General features: G+C 41.4%; 1 protein-coding gene across 1 annotated transcript in view; it reads right to left on the reverse strand.

Annotated features, from left to right (window-relative positions):
• Nucleotides 1-3788: 3788 nt before the first annotated feature.
• The window catches only part of cacna1ha (calcium channel, voltage-dependent, T type, alpha 1H subunit a), a 122718-nt gene continuing 107620 nt past the window's right edge, over nucleotides 3789-18886 (reverse strand). Inside the window, 10 exon segments of the mRNA XM_069149719.1 lie at nucleotides 3789-9280; nucleotides 9282-9560; nucleotides 9671-9828; nucleotides 11896-12064; nucleotides 12253-12393; nucleotides 12544-12702; nucleotides 13596-13717; nucleotides 16144-16222; nucleotides 18163-18233; nucleotides 18520-18653. Of these exon segments, the coding sequence (XP_069005820.1) occupies nucleotides 8129-9280; nucleotides 9282-9560; nucleotides 9671-9828; nucleotides 11896-12064; nucleotides 12253-12393; nucleotides 12544-12702; nucleotides 13596-13717; nucleotides 16144-16222; nucleotides 18163-18233; nucleotides 18520-18653 (2464 nt within the window). The 3' untranslated portion in view covers nucleotides 3789-8128.

The following is an 18886-nucleotide window of genomic DNA, read 5'->3' on the forward strand; positions in this document are numbered from 1 at the left end:
GCCTTTATAAACGCTCTTCAAAGAGAGCTGAAGCCAAAAAGAAAGATGTTTCTTTAAAAGACGCCGGCAAAGTCAGTCTTTCAATGCAGCTTTTTGGGCTGCATTCAATCGTGGAGAGGCAGAGCTGCATTCAAACCCCGAATCTGTCTGTTAACACATCAAAAGGCTGAAATGAACAAAAAGCCTAAGACTGATTTTATTACAAACGGGTGATGATTCAAAATTGAATTTGCAATAGTAAATCCATTACCACACAAAGGCTTTAATAAATATTGGCACACTAAAAGAGAAGCTATTAGCAGGCACGGCTTCTCATGTTAGGAAAGGAAGGGCGGGAGGCTTTTTTAAAAAAAAATTCTGTGAATCTGTCATCTTGACCTTTACTTCTCACTGGAACATATTACAACTGACATTGCATCACGAACAAACACACACACAAACGCACGCACACTCCGGCAGCTCTGGAGATTACACTCAAAGATTTCCACTGTGACAGTGTCTTGTTCAGCAGCAACATCTAGTGGTGTGTTGAATAACTGCACTGTAAATCACAAGATAAAATGGTGCTGCAAATCCACGTGAAGCGAATTGGTAAACATGTTGTTTTGTCCTACATACTCGACAAAACATGAAAGAATATTGGAACATTTTAAAAGCATCATAATATTCGATATTGATGTTGATTTCAGGCCTCAGTTTTTTTTTTACAGGTTAACTTCTTTAAATAAAGAAACTCACGTAATATCAATTATACTTTTAATGTATTAATGTGGTAATTTGTGTGCCTTGGGGAAAGCTATAATAGCACAGCTCACGCTCCCTTTTTTAATACAAAGCAAAGGGTGGAAAGGTAAATAAAGCAGAGTGGGGAATAGCCTGTGTCCAAAATACTCACATTATGCATTTGGTTCATATTCAATACATTTTACATTACAAATGATATCAGCTTCACAATGTTAATGTGAAGTTGAATTTCAAAAGAATTGACATTCATTTGATAATATCTTCATATTAGGTGCTTGACTGATGTGCGGAATGTTTGGCTTTCTCTCCTTAAGTGTTCCATAAATGTTCAGGATACCAGAGGTCCGAAGCTTCTGTCAGAGCCAAGAAACTCCTCTTAGATAACCAGGGGCACGAAGCTCCTGTTAGGTTACCAGGGGAACGAAGCTACTCATAGGGTACGAGAGGCACAAAGCTCCTGTTAGGGTACCAGGGGAACGAAGCTACTCAGGCTTACAGGGGCTACTGTAACCCTATGAGTAGCTTCGTGCCCCTGGTATCTTAACAGGAGCTTCGTGCCCCTGGTACCCTAACAAGAGCTTTGTGGCTCTCATACCTTATGAGAAGTTTCTTGCCCTTGGTACCCTAACAGGAGGTTTGTGCCTCTGGTACCCTAAGAGTAGCTTGTGCACCTGCTACCCAAGGTGGAGCTTCGTGCCCCTGGTACCCTAACAGGATTTTTGGGCCTCTGGTACCCTATGAGGAGCTTCCTGTCTCTGGTACCATAAGAGGAGCTTGGTGTTGAGGTCAAGTAACTGTGGATGAAAGTCCATGACAGTCAGCATTCCTTCTTCTTGCAAATGCGTTGAAGTGTGGTCGGACTCCTTATCCTCCTGCATTATTAATCATTTTCCAATCAGAAGGTGGAACTTGTCTCTGAAGAATGGATTGTTACTTCTCCTTGGTTAGGGAGGAGTTGTTTAACTGCAACCGTCCTACTCCAGACTATTCAAACAGCCACAGACTCGAATATTACCACCACCAGTTTTCACTGTGGGTTTGATACGCTGTGGTATAATTCTCCTATTTATCTCGTCACATTCACCCTTCTGTTCATGAGCTTCTGTCGTCATCCACCGTGAAAGTCTGGTATGTCTGAGCCAACATGTGTTCGGCCTTGTTTCCACTCCTTAGAAGTGGTGCAGAGACCCTATTTGTCTTCTGAGACCACCATGGAACAGCCTTCTTTTGACAGGACTTTTCTTGACTGGAGTCTTGTGTTCTTTATTTAGCAAAACTCTGTATCTGATGATCTTCTGATGGTATGATAACTTTCGGTCTGCCTGAATATGCATTGGACACAACTGACCCACATTCTTCAAAGTGTTTTAGAACTATATGCACTGCTCCTTAAAAACCTCCAGTCCAGCCTGGATTTGATACTGAAGGCCCCTTTTTGCTTGCAAAATCCATTTGACTTCTGACATTTTTACTTACCTCTGATGCCACTTTAAAATTATTTTTTGTGAGCAATGTTCTGCTAGCACAGCCATATCTATAACAAGTGAGAAACAGCTGCAGGTTGATTAAATTGAACAAGCTCTGATTCGTAAATTAAACCCACCATGAAAACTGCTTCAATAGAAAGACACAAGGAAATCTGACCTTTGGCCGATGAAACAAATTTGCGTCACTTTGGTTGCAGACCCCGGAAAGAGTGCAGAATCTTAAATATTTCTCTGTTTGTCATAAATTCTGGACTTTTTAAATCGTCAACTTACTGGTTAGTTTTAGGTTTAAATGAATATATAACAGACGTATGAAGTGATCTCAAACTGCATACACCACTTCTCAGACTCCTTATTTCATGATCAAGCATTCCCACCTAGTGGTTATAACACTTCCCTACAGATAGATTGCAAAATGTGTCATTTACCTGCAGTTTCATATACTGTATGTATATTTTCAAGTTAATCTAAGACCACTTAAAGATTTAACGAAGCTTGCTGTAAAAGTACTTTGCTGGTTTGTAAATGTCAGTAAAAGAGTATTTTGTTTTGTTTTGTATTTTTGTAAGAAATTGAGATAATTTTTAATTTAACCCGTGAAAGTGCAATACAACTGAATGTGGACTGTGAAATGTTTCGTTTAAATTTGACTTTTTATTCAATCACGCTGTAGGCTGTAAAGCATTTTTGATGATTCGACGGGTTTGTTTTAGATACTCTGGAAACGTGTTACACACATACCACATACAAAGGACTGTTATCTGATTTGTTATTGAGAGACTTGCCTCTGTTGTGACTGTCAAAGAAGAGAGGTTTTTTTATACACTGCAGGAAGAGAAATGATGGAATGCTATCTTTTATGTCTTGGATCATACTAGTTGGTGGAGAGACTTTGTTACACACACACGAGAAAAACAGAGTGAAGAATTGCAGGTGCTCTGTTCCCAACCATTTATTAATTGCATGAGCTTGGCGTGTGCGGCTGATTGATTGATGATTTCTGACTTGTTTAAGCGATAAGCTGTCAGTGCACACACACACGAATATCACACAAAGAACTGGATTTTGGATTACTAGTCATTGTTTTGTGACTTTGCATTAACTAAAAGGACCCATCAGACCCAAACTGTGTTTTCCCATTGAAGAATCTTGTTTCTTGCTGACCTTCACTACATCACTGTAAAACATGTTATAGTACAGCATATTATGTTAACATCTCCCTTTAAGACCACAGTGATATAACACAAACACTACAGTGTGGACTGTATCATATAACCCACTTCATAACAATTGACCTGCACATTTTGTTTCTAGTCAGCACATTATCGGTGTTTATTTTATGTAGCTTAACAGAGGCCAGCATTTAATTTTTTTCTTATTACCTATCATACCTACCAGATATACAATATTGGTCATTCTGCTATGAGTTAATACCGGATGAAAATGTACCTGGATAATTTATCAGTCAGACACAATAGTCTGACTGTTTCATCATCCACACAGAGGGAATTGATCATTACATTACCACAATCAATCGAAGAAACTGAACAGACCATGTCAGGAATAAAAAAAATCTGGTATTTTTTAATTGACAGGGAAACATCCTTCAGGACAACAACGGTTGGTCATCACACAATAATCAGCAACGATACAATAGATAGAGTCCGACTGTGTGTCGAGCCTTTAAACACCGCATCTGTCCCCTCCCCTCTCCCTCGGTTACGGGGAATCATGGAGGGCTTATTATTGCAGACACACTGGCTCACCTCTGACAGACAGAACACATGCACCTCCTCCCCTCCTTGTAAGGCTTGGGGGGTGGGGTGGGAGGGTCGGGGGTCGGGGTGCCAGGGTCAATCACTGAAGGGTTATAAGAAAGGAAGGAAGGAGGGAAGGAGGGAAAGAAGGAAGCAAGGAAGGAAGAAAGAAAGGATGGAAGGAAGGAAGAAAGGAAGGAGGAACGAAAGGAAGAAAGAACGAAAGAAAGAAAGAAAGAAAGAAAGAAAGAAAGAAAGAAAGAAAGAAAGAAAGAAAGAAAGAAAGAAAGAAAGAAAAAATAAGAAATAAATAAAAACACAAGGCTTCTGATTCATCAAAGTCAAGTTCTATCACAGTTTGAACTTCCTGGAGTCTGTTGTCATGGAAACACTCGTGTTGTGTCGGGAGCATGATCGCCTTCACTGCGAGGCAGGACCAGCTCAGAGTCAACCCAGAAAACACATCTTATTACTAGTCTGATCAGTCCTTTATAGAGCATCAGGGCTGAGGCTACTCCTACATAAAATATACATCAGATAATTATTTTCACCATCTACTATGTTCAGAGTATCAGGAGGAAAAGTGAAAAAAGTTCACCTCAACATGAAATAACATTGGTTCCAAAAAAAACATAGAACCAACTAGGTTTCCATTTCTCTAAAAAAAAACTGTATAAAGAGGAGATCTGTCCTCATACAGTAAATAACCACCTAGTATTGCATGGGACAATAAAGAATAGGGTCATTTAATCAGTATTTTATAAGATACTGACTAAAAAGAGCCTAGTGCAATTAGGTAGTCAATCTACAAATGGAAACATCTGAAAATGCAAATATCAAAATCTCTAAAACATCCAGATGATTCTTTCCCAAATTTTTTTTTTTCTTAAATCAGAACATGCAATAGTCAAAACTGTTTCCTCAAAAACAGGATTTAAATACTGTGATCCAAAGATCTGTAAATCGTAAGAACAATTATGCAGTCACTCTACCAAACTGTGTTGATTAATATGGCAATATGCTTTCGATTAGGGTGTTCACTTCAGAGCGAGGCTGTCCTCAGACTACTCTAAACCTCCCATTGCTGACAATCTGTGTAGGAAGAGGACACGAAACGAGACAAAGCAGTTGCGCAATTTCAGTGTGTTCGTGCAAATCGTGGATAAAAATGATTTGAAACCAGCGAAATTATGAACTGTGAGATGTTCAGGAAGGAGGACAACCTCTCAGAACCTAACATCAGATATGCTTCTGTGTCAGAACTGGAAGAAGAGTTCTATCAAAAGACGAACCAGCTGACTGCAGCGTTCAGCAGCAGCAACACTTTCAGTGATTTCACTCGCAGAGAGCGACCAATCAGGAGGCTCTGTAGAAGTACACAAAGGTCAAAATGAGGCTGACATACAATAGGTTCCTTCATTTCTTTTTTTTTTCTTCTGTTCTACCTCACAATTCTGCCATCTACATGCAAGCAGCTTCAGGAGAGGAAAATCTAATGAGAAAGTTAATGATGATCTGATAATAATAATCTGGACCTCTTCTTCATCACTGACTGGTTTCTGTGAGTATCAATGAACTCTGGCTTATTCAAGATAATTTATGCACTTTAAAAATAATGTAAATATTATTTTTTTAATTAATACCATAAAATAATATATTTTTTGTGGAACTGGTTTAACACTTTTTTTTTTTTAATCAAACCCTTTGTAGTCAGTTATTCTAGCCCAAATACTTTCAATTTGGTTGGTTTAGTCGGCGATACGTACCAGGATCAATTGTTCTTTACACCTCTGCACAAACATGAGAAACTGAGCCTTCAGTTGTAATGGTACAGCATCAAAGCACTTTGGTTTTCACTCAGATTACTGAGGACTTGTGCATGTTACGTGCTGATTACAAAGAAAACGAAGAAAAGAAAAGAAAAATGATGCCGTCCCAGCCAGCTGCCTTTGAAAAGGGAATCAGTACCGAGAAGCTCACAAGCACGCTTCCTGTGTGTGTGTGCCAAACCAGACTGTGCATAAAAAAATAAAATAAAATACATATTGTGCTGTGTCACAATAGAAGTATGGCTTGGTAGGAAAACATTCAGCCAGTGAAAGGAAAACGCTTGTTTGTAGGCGGTTTATGATTTCATCAGTGTTTTAACACAACGGACATGTGGAGAAATGTGATGTGTTGTCGAACTCGTGTTTGAATTTAGAGCAGGATACTCAAGATTAAAAAAAAAAAAAAAGGAAAAGTGGAATGATAAATGGCTTATTGAATCCTCAGTAGAGATGCATGTCTCTCTTCTGCTTACAGTAATACCATCAGTGGGTGGGCCTGAGCTTTTGGAGAAATCTACAGTACCTAAACACTGCTTCAGCCACACCCATGCCACCACAGCCACACTCAGGGCACAAAGTACCTAGTAGCATTAACACTAGTGATAGAACTATTTTCAATCATTATATATATATATAAAAGGGGTTTATATCATATATAGCAGTTCTACAGTATGTATGAATACAAGAGTGTGGCTGTTTTATGTAGTGTGGATGTTACTATATTTTCCACAGGTATATATTATTATTGCACTCTGGCTACACATATTTAGTAAGTTAGTTAGTTTGGTTGTCTTTAGATGTACAGAAACACAGGTGTCAGAGCTGACTCAGCTTAAAAACAGTGGTAGAAGAGAGGCTCAGTGGTGCCGTGTCATGCTCTTTAATGCATGTTGTGCATAATCTGTCTCATAGCCAGCAGTTCACAGAGATATTTAGTTGTTATATTTTTATGTTTATCTATCTTGACAAACAAACAAATCAAAGCACATTTTATTTCAAAGTCACATTAGCTGTGCAGCCCACTTCTGATTCCATTAAAAGAATTGCCAAATTTAAATTTAAAATGTTTGGAATGGGGCTCTGGATTAGCCATTAGCCCTTGTACTAAAAAAAACCCCAGATCTTTCTGCAGAGATGTCTATCTATCTGAAATGAAGTTGGCTTGCATCACTGAACCTGCTTCCTAAGACTGTTCTTTAGACACCACATACATATAAATCTGAGACAAAGCTACAGAAACACATCCCACCCCTGTTCTCTTCTTTCTCTTTTTCAAAATAGAAAAATAAAATCCCTCTCCTCAACCTCAGCGAGCAGGTTTGAGGGGAGGGTTGATCTCCTTCACTGCTCTCTCGCTTTTGAAAAGAAACATACATTCACGAGAGGACAACAAAGGAAAAAAACAAGCAACTTGAAGTTCAAATTTGTGTGCAAAAACATTTTAGATCTCTATAAAAATATGTGCATATGGATAGAGCTATTTTTAATCTCACCAAATACAGTATATTCCTTTATTTACACTGCACAGATACACAAAGAAACAAACACTACAGCTCTGCCCTGCTCCCCCTCTCTGACGCTGCAAGCATAAGAATAACATGGCCGACTTTCATGACGACAGATGTGACAATACTCACACATAGGAAAACACGCACACACACACGCACACACACGCACACACACACACACACACACACACACACACACACACACACACACACACACACACACACACACATTTCTGTCCTGATCAATGTGATCGAGGAGCAGAGGAGGGGCAAGCAGAACTTCTGTAGAAAACCTGAAGTTGCATATCTCACGATCCCCCCGCCCACGCTTGCATTTCACAAACTGCTTCCTGTAAAGGTCAAAGGTTATCAGCCAGACGCTGCTTCCTGATTGGCTCACGTGGGTGAGGACAGTGTGTGAAAAAAACTTTGGCTACGGAGTTTGGTGGCTTTAGTCCTGGTGCGTCATCAGTATTAGTCCCTGACACACCGCGTACAGTGAGTACTGTTTGACTGGTACAGCCTCGTGGATCTGCTGTCTTTCAAGCTGGGTTTAGAAAAAAAAAGGATCCATTGTCTATTATTCTAGGATGAGTCTGTACCAGTGTCTCTCTGGAAAGAGTAATAAATGTCTTTTCATTTTTCATCTTCATACAAACAAAAACGCCCTCTCTCTCAGTAAACTTCTTTCTCTCGTTCTCTCCTCAGCATCAAATCTCTGCTGAGGTCAGCCGGGGCCCGTCGACTCCAGCTTTAGAGACTGTGGACCAAATAATTCACCTCCTGAATCAAATGCTCGATGCTTACTGGGCGGTCCTGCGATTCTTTGCACTGAATCCTGCGCCGCTTCCCAGTCTGTTGTCGAAAGGGGAAGAGCAGGTGGCAGTGTCAGTGTCTGAGATGCTGGCCGACAGGCCGCTCATGTATCTGGACTGTGGTTGGTCGAAGGTGAATTGGGGGACGGGGATGTAGTCTTCGGTGAGGGGGGAGCGCCTTGCAGCAGGGGAGAGCGTCTGCGAGAAAGGCATAGTGTTTGGGATGAGAGGTGCGTGAGGCTGGATGAAGATGTTCGGGCTGATGGGGATGTGTGGGTGTGTGGGTGTGGACGCGAGTGGTGGAGTGTGTGTCTGAGTGTGTGTTGGTGTAGACGCCTGTGCGGGTGTCAGTGTGTGGGTGGATGAGTGCGCCTGCAGCGGTATGTGGACGGGTGTCAGCGATGTGTGCATCGCAGAGTGCATCTGCGTGTCTGCGGGGACGTCTTGCGTGTGCGCGTTTGACTGTGTGTGTGGTGTCAGGTCATAGGACGGTGTCCTGCGCCTCAGCATCATGCTGCAATCAGCCAGTTTTGGGGGTGAGGCGATCTGGGGGGGCTCCCTCTCCGAGGGAGGGTGGATGGAGATACAGGGAGGACTCATCTTCTTCTTTCTGTGGTTGCTCCCGACTGACTGCACCCTCATAGGAAATGCATGACCCCCTTTCTCTGAGCGGTGGACCTCCTTTGTGAAATGTTGGTTATCACTGGTTATGACAGCCTGTGGAAGGCAGACCTCGATCGAGTGGCGCCGCTGGTCGTCAGAGTAACCGATAGACAATGATGCCGGCTTGTCCAGGAAGCCCTGGTTGTCATCATTAAGACCTTTCCTGAAGTCACGGTCCTTCAGTCCCGCCCCAAGCAGACTGAGCGCGCTCCTCGAGGAAGAAGGTGGTAGCGGGGGAGGAGGAGGGGAGGAGGTGGGGTCCAGAGAACACGGCAGGGTGTAAGGGGAGAGGGAGTGACTGCGGCCTACTCTCCCTCTGCTCTCCTGCCCTCCTCCATCTTCATCCCTCCGCCTGCGGCGGGCTGCGCTCGTGATGTGATACACCTCCTCGTCGGCCGGGTCAGAGAGGGAGACGGCAGAGAATGGATGAGGTCTCAGAAGGCTCGGGGGGCGCAGGGGGAGACGGGGGGAGGGGGGGTGGCGGGAGAAGGAGTGAAGGGGAAGATGGCGGGGGAGGGAGATGAGAGGGGGAGAACAGAAATGGAGGGAGAGGAGAGCGAGAGGGAGGAGAGAGGGGGAAGGCAGAGGGGGAGCCGGGGGGTAGGGAGAAGGCTGAGGGAGAGGCGGGAGGAAGAGGCGACGATGAGAAGGGATGACGAGAAATGGCAGAAAGGGAGCGGAGGGGTAGATGGACGGAGAAGGGTCTCTCCTGTTGCTCACAACTCTGGGACTCCACAGACTCCACTTTGGCTGCCAACTGCAACGTAGAGCATAACAACACCCCATAAAGTTACATCTGTTACCACAGTAACGTGTGTGTGTGTGTGTCTAAATGTGTGTGAAAGCAGCTGAACTGGGGTCTCCCACCTGTTTCGGCAGGGCCCGAGGTGAGGGGCTGGGTGTTGGTGGGGCGATGCGAGGCAGGGTGAGGGTGGGATGCGACTGAGGGTGAACGGGTGAGACGTCGGGGACCTGCAGCAAAGCACGGCTCTCACACGGCTGGGAGTGGACCGACATCACTGAGACTGCAGGGACACATGTGCCGAGTGTTCATCACGCGCCAAACAATCACATGTACGCACTCAAGAGAAAAGCATGCCTGTTTGCATAAAACACATGCATTGTTGGGCATATACAAACTACACATACAAACTATTTCCTATTACTACGAGACAGATTCAAACAACTATATTTGAGCAATCATTACAGAAGTATACTAACACTTTATTGTGATAGGACAGCTGATTTGAGAACAATTCAATTCAAAGTTCAATGAAACGTTTTAGTCATAATATACAATTGTTTCAAATCTGCTATCAAAATAAAGTGTTTTCAAACAGTAGGTTGCTGATCAGAGCAGCAGCAGTGAGCTGACTGTCAGTGCCATATACAGCCGGTGTGCTGGATGTAATATTCTGCATTAGATCCTGGTTACAGTTTCACATGACTGTATTAAGTCATGCAAAGGAATATTAAAGTCCTGATAGCACTCAAATGTGTCATGTGGACAAAGAGATGAGGAGGAAGCTCCATCAAAAGTTCAATCTGTGTTTAATTACAGTTGTGAAACTTGTAACTAGGGTCAGTGACATTCTGCACAAACAGGTCCAGTGAATATGTGAGTTCAGACAGAATACAAGTAAAACATGTTAAAAACAGAACAGCAAATTCAGCAGTACATCATAAACAAGTTCAGTTGATACTTTCAGCTCAAGCTATAAAGTCACTTGATTATAAATGTGCCATTTGCAAGAGACAAAGTAAAACATGTGATGATTATTATTTTTTTAACATGTAAAATCTTCTGACTTTGCAGCTTGACCACAAAGTTAACCATCATTGTAGTTTAGTATCCAGCCATTTCACAGCTGAGCAGATGAGCCTGTGTGAAGGTTGCAGAGATTCACATGTATCAACTCATCCACTACAGTCAGTACCTTGGGACAGAGCCTGTCCACAGCCCGGTCACAACATGCCATTAGAGTCTGACTGCAGATAAAACAGTTCTTGTCAGTACTGTGTCAGAAAAGTGTTGTATGCATTGTTTTTTCTGCTTCTAATTTACACGCACAAGCTGGAACTAGAGACAAATAAAGACCAGTAAGGTTAAGTAACATGATTGTGTTTATTTCTTTATAAACTGAAATCAACATGTATAAAACATAAAATAATTGATTGCACAGCATTGGTGTCTGCATCTGCGCCTGTTTCTTTGCTTGAATCTGCATCCCTGTTGGAGCCATACTCCTTTTCTTAACCATATCTATGTCCAAATTCTTAACTGTAAAGATCCCATCTGTTGGACTGGATAGTAAAATGTGAGCATTTGTCATGTCGTCAAAATGTAAGAAATGGAAGCATCTTCAACTCGGAAAAGGTTTGATATGAACTTTGCTGACAGCTAAGACTCGTGGGATATTCTGTTGGTGCCGCTGAATGCTCGTTCAGCTCCACTAACTGTGAAAGTTGACGGCACTTTGCACTCTGCACCTTAAATTTGATAAGTTGCATCATTGCCTTAAAACTTTTAGAGACCTTTTCAAATTTGTAAATCTGAATATCATGTCGTGATTATTGTGTGTGACCAACAGCATATTATTTGTGCTGTTTGCATCCTCTGGTAAATAATTAATTTTGAATCACAAAGATGAAAGTCTAGAATAACTTAAACTTCTGTCATCTCTTCCAACTTGGGAGTGCTCCACATTTTCTGGATAGAGGCTTTAATAGCAGTGAAAACTCTTGAGTATGTTAACACACATTTATACATCTGACTATCAGTAGAGTAGAGTGCCCAGATTACTGAGGGACAGTCTTTATCAATCCAAACCAAAAACTAAAACTAATGAAAACCTTTTCGGCCTTCATTTAAAACCACATTATAGGATTACTGATTTTAGCGTGCTATAAAAATAGATGCATCACGGAACAATTTCAGTCCATGAAAAGTTTAATAAACAGGATTAGCAGCTGTATCGGGCTCAGGGGCTGTTTAATACAAACAGGGAAGACAGAATACCCAAACTCCATGTTAATAATAAAAGTAATGCAGAACTCATGTCTAATATATAAAACCGGAACTGATTATTTACCTGAATGCTGGTGCTGGGGACTGAGGTCTACCTCTTCCAGAGGATAGGGGGCGCTAGCGGGCCGTACCGGTCGAAACATGTAACTGTCATTAGGCAGAGAGTGCATCCTGGATACAGACATCTTCCTGGACGACTGCAAGTCTTGGTCATCGCACTGCACCTCTTCCTCCTGCAGAGGGAGACAGAGACCGCGCAGCTTTAACACTGACATCATCTCATTATTTGTAATATTCCATACTGCAACAGTTTTACAATGAATTCATTAATTGACATGACATAGTCAGAAACACATACAGCATGCTGCTAATACTATTCTATTCTGTTATACCTATAGTTACAGTTACAATGTCCTTCTACCTGTCCAGGTGAATGTGGGCATGGCCCAACATAGGTCCCTCCCGCTGAGCTGTGGTTGGAAGTTGTGCTTAGTTTGCGTTGCCTCTCCATAGCCATTTCCAAGGCGATCTCAGCGTCCATCTCCGCATCCTCTTTAGCCTCCTGCAAATATACTTCTGCTTAATAACTCTGGTTTTACAGTAGATGTTAATGTCAATCAGAAAAGTGTCCATTGGTAATACATATTGCGTGTGCACAGAGTCACACGCAAACACTCGTCTTTCTTGGTCTTTGTCTTTCCAGTTACTGTACCTTGTTGCTTTCCTCTAGATGTTTCATCAAAACAGCCACCACCACGTTGACCAGAACAAACTGCGCCATGAGCACGAAGGTGACAAAGTAAATTGGAGAGACCAAGGGCAGGTACGAGAGACAGTGGCGTTCGTCTGGGTGACACTCCCTTAGTGTGTCCTTAGGAGACACAAAGCAAGATTCAGGTAGAAAGAGGGGTAGAGAGGAGAGAAACAGACAGTGAGTAACAAAGAGGCAAACACACACACACACACACACACACACACACACACACACACACACACACACACACACACACACACACACACACACACACCAACGCAGCCACCAGTTAATGCAGTGGGGCAGCAGGGCAGAGGCTACACAGCAAAAACCTTGGTTATCATGGACATTTCACAGACACTGATTTATATTAAAAAAAATATTAGAAGAATTAAATAATTTGAAGAGAAACATGGACAGACGGTATAAATGGTGTAGTTACACCGTACCATGTCATGTCATGATGACCTTAGTTAAAAAAAATAAAAATAAATCACACATTATTAAACAACTCTGACATTCCATTACTCCTACAAAATGAATCCCTGCTTCCCTACATGCTATCACATCCCATTTTCTACTGTAATGAAGTTTCATGCATGTTCTGAAAAAAGAAATCAGTCCCCATATGATATAAATACATGAAAAAACATTTTGTTACAAAAACATCTGCAAAAATATCTGAAATATTCTTCTAACCCATATTGTTTTTGTTATTTACCTCAAATATCAAAACCATTAATAGTTATTCTCAAAATTGCCCCAGTTTTTATCAGATCATATACTGTATATATTTGTGTTGTTTAGGGACATTTACATCATGCATCACATTTCTAATAAAGTAAAAATCAAGATGTCAACATTGCTTAGTCCTAAGCTACTTCATTATTCCATAATTGGTTTTGGAGGTCATTGCTCTCTCTGAGGTTATGAGATAATCTAGTCCTCATTTATGAGAGTGTATTTTTGTGTGTGTGTGTGTGTGCAAGCGTGCGTGTATGTGTTCATACTTTCATAATCCCATTCCAGTTGTCTCCGGTGGACACTCGGAACAGGGTGAGGAACGCCATCCCAAAATTCTCAAAGGTTGCGTGACGACTCAGACCTTCACATGGGTTGTTGTCATTGCACACTGATCAACAGACAAACAAACACGTTAATTACACTGCACTACACATATTGTGGTTGTCTCAAATAGAAACACTCTCCTTTTAAAAACATTCACATTTTGTTGCTTCACATGAAATTAAGTGACACTTAAAAAAAACAAATTCTTCCAGAAACTCTCAACATCTGAGTGGAAGAAAAAAACAACAACATCAATTCGGAGAAAAAAGAAAAAAAAATTGATTTGATGAACGAATTTGATCATCACCCAAGAGAGGAGGAGACCGGAAAAAAAAAGTATATTCTGTACGTGCAACAACAGCTTGGTACTCATCGAGTCTGGCTTGAAGACTCTGAGGCCACAGCAACCTACAGTAAAGTATGGACGTGGTAGCATCCTGTTCTAGAGGTGTTTCTGTTCAGCGGGGGGACTGACTTTTTGTCAGGTGAGAAGACAAAAACGGAGGCGGTAAAATACTCTTTAAATCTTGGGGAGAACGTGCTGCCCTCCTCCTGAAATTTGATGCTGGAAAGAAGGTTTACCTTTCAACTTGAAATGACCCAAAGAAGTCAAATTGACCATACAGAGGCTGAATGAGGCAAAGGGGAAATGTGTTTGACTAACACGAGCTCAGAGTTAAAGCCTATTGAGAATCTGTGGATTGGCTTGAGAATTGCAATCCACCAGCGGCCACCGTCCAGTTTGACTGAGCCTGAAAAGGAAGAGTGGGCAAATACTGCTCAGGTGAGGTGTGCAATGTCGGCCTCAGAAGTTATTGGAGTTTTTAATTTATGATAATTTTTCAGCGCTGTTGCTATTTTGTATTCTATTTTGGAGTTGTAAGTTGCGTTGTTTAATTAAAGCTTGTTGATTGTGTCTTTTTGTGTTTTCATGTCAGTTTGTGAAGCAACCAAACTATTTTGAACGGTGGTCATTCTTTTCCAGACCCACTGTGTGTAAGTGTCAGTCTCTCATTAAGAAAGTCCTAATAGTCATATGAATACAGAGTACACTGAACAAACAAACAGCTGGACATGACACAGGAGAGGAGAGAACAACTATCTTCAAGAGGGTAGGGAAACTCTCAGTGTCAGTTTGACAGAAAGGAGCCTGTTGGCAGAGTCAAAACCAGCACCAGGAAATGTTTTTCGTTCGCTTCAAACCTCGGGTCACATAAACAGGAAGCTGAAGAGTTTCGTGACAGTCCTGCGAGTACCATGTAGCGTAGCCTGAAGCTGAAAATTAGAGTATTTAAACACTCATTTAGTCCCTGATGACATCATCTTTTCCTCTCAGTCTTCTGCAGATATCAGAGCTGAGACACATACTCGTGTCTTGGGGCTAGCAGTTTCTGTAAACCACTTATCCTATAACCTGTTATTTCCGTTGTAACTAACAGTGGAAGCAATCTATAAAGCACAATTTAAGAAAAATACCGATGCCTACTCCCACACTTAAACCCCAAAAAGATCATTCAAGTGGAGGACTTAACATGTAGCTGCTTTGTAATCCCTGTCAGCCATCTGATGGGAAAAAAAAAGTTTCTCTATTGAAAACCGTCCATGAGAAATACATAACATGAAAAGCAACAAAGAGACGTGTTGTGAATGTTGTTTAATATAAAATATATTGAGAGATCCTCACTGTAAACTCACAGAAACCTTTATAAACTCAAAGAGCTGAAGAGAAAAGCCAGACATAACCCTAAGTCCTTTGGGTTGGATTTGTGTGTGTACAAACAGTGCAGTCATGAGCCTGACGATGGGTGCAGCTTCCTGATCTCCACAATACTCTCCACCCAATTTCTCCACCAGCCAAAATCATGAAGTTCTTGTAATATGCATCTAAAGCGAGGCCGAGATGGAGAGGAGAAGACATTGGACACATCTAAAAGGTTTTGTCAGCAGCTTAAGTCATAGTAAAGACTGGATTTTTGCTTGATAAAACTGGAAAACAGACTTGACTTTGTTTTCCGATTGTGTGGAGCACAATCATAATAACATTTCACAGAGAGCAACCTCTTTATCGGCAAGTTGTTTTCATTTTGTCTTTCCACATGCCTCTTTGCTAATCCTCTTCCCTTACACATTGTTGCTCTTTCAGAGAAAATGAGCTGGATGGAGCTGGCCTTTTGAGGAAGCAATATATGAATAAATTGGATCATTCAAATGCGATCTTTCCTCGGTAAAAAAAAAAAAAACTCCGATGTGAGAGTCGTGGAGATAAAGAGTGACGGGGAGACAGATGGAGGAAGAGAGTGAGGATGCGACGGAGACGGCTCAGGAGGGGACATTTGCTGTAAGTCGTGACTATGATAGTGATGAGTGGATTCAAAAACCTATTCTGCCGAAGCGTGTTGACAAATACGAGTGTGTGTGTGTGTGTGTGTGTGTGTGTGTGTGTGTGTGTGTGTGTGTGTGTGTGTTTTCTGCAAAAGTAGCGTGACTGACCCAGTTTGCCAAAGAGCTCCACTCCCAGAGCAGCATAGATGAAGAAGAGCAGCATGAAGAGGAGACCAAGATTTCCCACCTGGAAGCAAAACACATGTTAGATCCCCTTCTGCACATCGAAACACTACAGTGTAAACATTGCTTGTTTAAAGCTCAAGGGAATAGAAGGCATTCATATATATTATTTCATTGTATTTATTACATTTGACACATAATTAACCTTACATTATAAATGGAAAGACCGTATTTACAAAAATGTCCTGCCTGCAGGTAAGCTCTCTGTTGTTTGATGTCTACTACCAGGCTGACACATGCTAAAAATGGGCCTCGTACAGAAGTTGATTTCATTGCCTGGCTCCAGCAAAGCTGTTTGCATTAATGTTTGCTCAGCCACTCTGAAAGGCAGACCAATCAGCAACCAGTGGTTAAGTGCGAGGACATTGAAGTCCAGCTTTTCTTCCTAAATGTAGTTGCAGTAATTAGTAGTTGAGTTTTGGCATAAATTGTAGTTAATGGCTACTACTGGTAAAAGGATGGTCAAGTTATTTCAAAATTAACCTGAGGTTGACACTCAGTAGGATGCAACAACTAAACAATTCTCTCAGATCAGATCATAGCTTGTGTATAATGTGGATGTAGTTTCCAGGTCTGACAAGTGAGGCCAATTTGGCATAGAGTGCAATACCACTGAGGGCAACCTGGGGTTGGTTCACAAAAAAGGCTCTGACTCCATAGACTGCCATTCAGCTTTTATCATGAAATACAAAGTCAATGCATTTTTCCCATTAGTCATAATGTTGTCATCCACTAAAGTCACTTCTTACTAGTTTTGTGGCAGTCCATCTAAAAATGATTACATCATCAATTAGATATTGGGCCTCAACAGGTTGTATGTTTGGGGGCTTGCAGTTTGATTGACATGCCTGTGGTGCAATCAAGTTTCAGCTATAGGTAGGCGGGACGTAGTGTCTCTAATCAGATCAAGTCAGATCCACCGGTCGGTCCTCGACAGCTCGTCCAAATATGGTTACTTCTGGCCCCAAAATATCAAAATAGTGCTGGCTTAAAAATTGAACTTGAGGCTTTACAATCGCATTTCACAGCCAGTGGTTCAGTCTTGGTTGCTGCTTGATCCAGAAATTATTATTCCCCAGAGAATTTGGGTCTAGAAACACCAGACTAGTTTATTGCCAGTTGAATATTCACTTAATAAACTATGATAAAACAAACTCTAAATTGTATTTTACTCACACTGAGAAATGTGGTTGTGAATCCTCGAGTGCTCTAAAAACACACCCTGTGAACTTTACTGTATACACTTCCTATGAATGCATCTGCATCATATCACCAGGAAGTTCCCAGCCTGTTGACTTTTCTCCAGTTCTTTAAAATGTGTTATTGTGCCCTCTGTGCCCTGATGGTTACATCTGTACACTTGACATTTACAAAATATCAGAACAACAGAGTCTGTCGCTACACGTACATCATCATCTCTGATGCAGCTGCTCTTTGCCTCTGAGATTTGTGTCGTACAACTAAAGAGAAAGATTTGAAATACTTTATACGTACTATAAAAGGAGTGCATTCACTGGATAGAAAAAGCACATTAAGTAACTTCGGTTGTACAGTCTGATTGTAAAGATTGTTTAAAAGCCAGCAGAACCAATCTATGACAATAAAGTATTTACCGGACATTGGCTGCACTGAAAACTTAACTGATACATTATTTTCTCCAAGTCTGTGACAACAAGATGTCCAATTGAATGCAATATTTTTGGCATTTATAAAAATGTACACCTAAAGAAGGAAACTAAATGGAGCACACAATAAACCATTTAAAAGGTAAGAGAGGGCAGCAACAAATAGATACTTGAGGTTCAGAACGTGGCCTTTGTAATGATCAGAATACATCTTTCATAGCTATCTATTTTGAACAAAATCGCAATACTTATCATCGTAAATAAAACAAATAATGAAACCACTCTTTTGTGTTTAGGACCTGACAGAGTTGGTGTTTACCTGCGGCAGTGCTTGCATGACAGTATCCAGCAGAGATCTCATCCCTGTGGCCATCTTCAGAAGTTTCAGCACTGCAGAGAGACACAGGAGACACGGGTCTCAACTAGTTGTTGCTGGTTTCACTCAGCCCATTCACTGCAGAGTTCACAGTGGTTTACTGATACTAACACTTCAGCAGGGACTCTTAGATTTGTGTTCATTTCTTTAAACCTATGACATATTCCCTTTAATGCCAAATTTACAAGAATATACATTAAAACGTGGGCGACTGAGTAACAAACTGTTTTGTAATTGATACAAGATAAGCAAGTATGGACTAGTGTGTGTGTGTGTGTGTGTGTGTGTGTGTGTGTTTACCTCGTGCTATCCTGAGCACTCTCATGATTCTGATGATGGTGGGATTTATTGGCAGTGCTGCGCTCATTTTCAGCTCCTCCAGGGTGATGCCCATGATGGACAGCGCCACTATAGCTACATCCAGCTGATTCCACCTAAACACACATTGTTCATCCGTTTAGGTACATTAATAAAAACAAAAGAAAAAAAATGATATTACATTGTGTTGCTGTGTTAGGATCAACTCACTTCCTCGCATCCCCTACTCATCATCCTCAATTAATCCCATGCGGTGAGGATAACAGAATAAACAAAGTAATACACACTACTTCCTTAAAAAGCTGCAATTCTATTGTCTTTAAATGTGACTGAGTTTGCTGTAAAGAAG

This window comes from Embiotoca jacksoni, unplaced genomic scaffold (genome assembly GCF_022577435.1).
Source record: "Embiotoca jacksoni isolate LCO1_2020_lvr unplaced genomic scaffold, fEmbJac1.0.p SCAF_15, whole genome shotgun sequence".
In the NCBI taxonomy this organism is placed as follows: Eukaryota; Metazoa; Chordata; class Actinopteri; family Embiotocidae; genus Embiotoca; species Embiotoca jacksoni.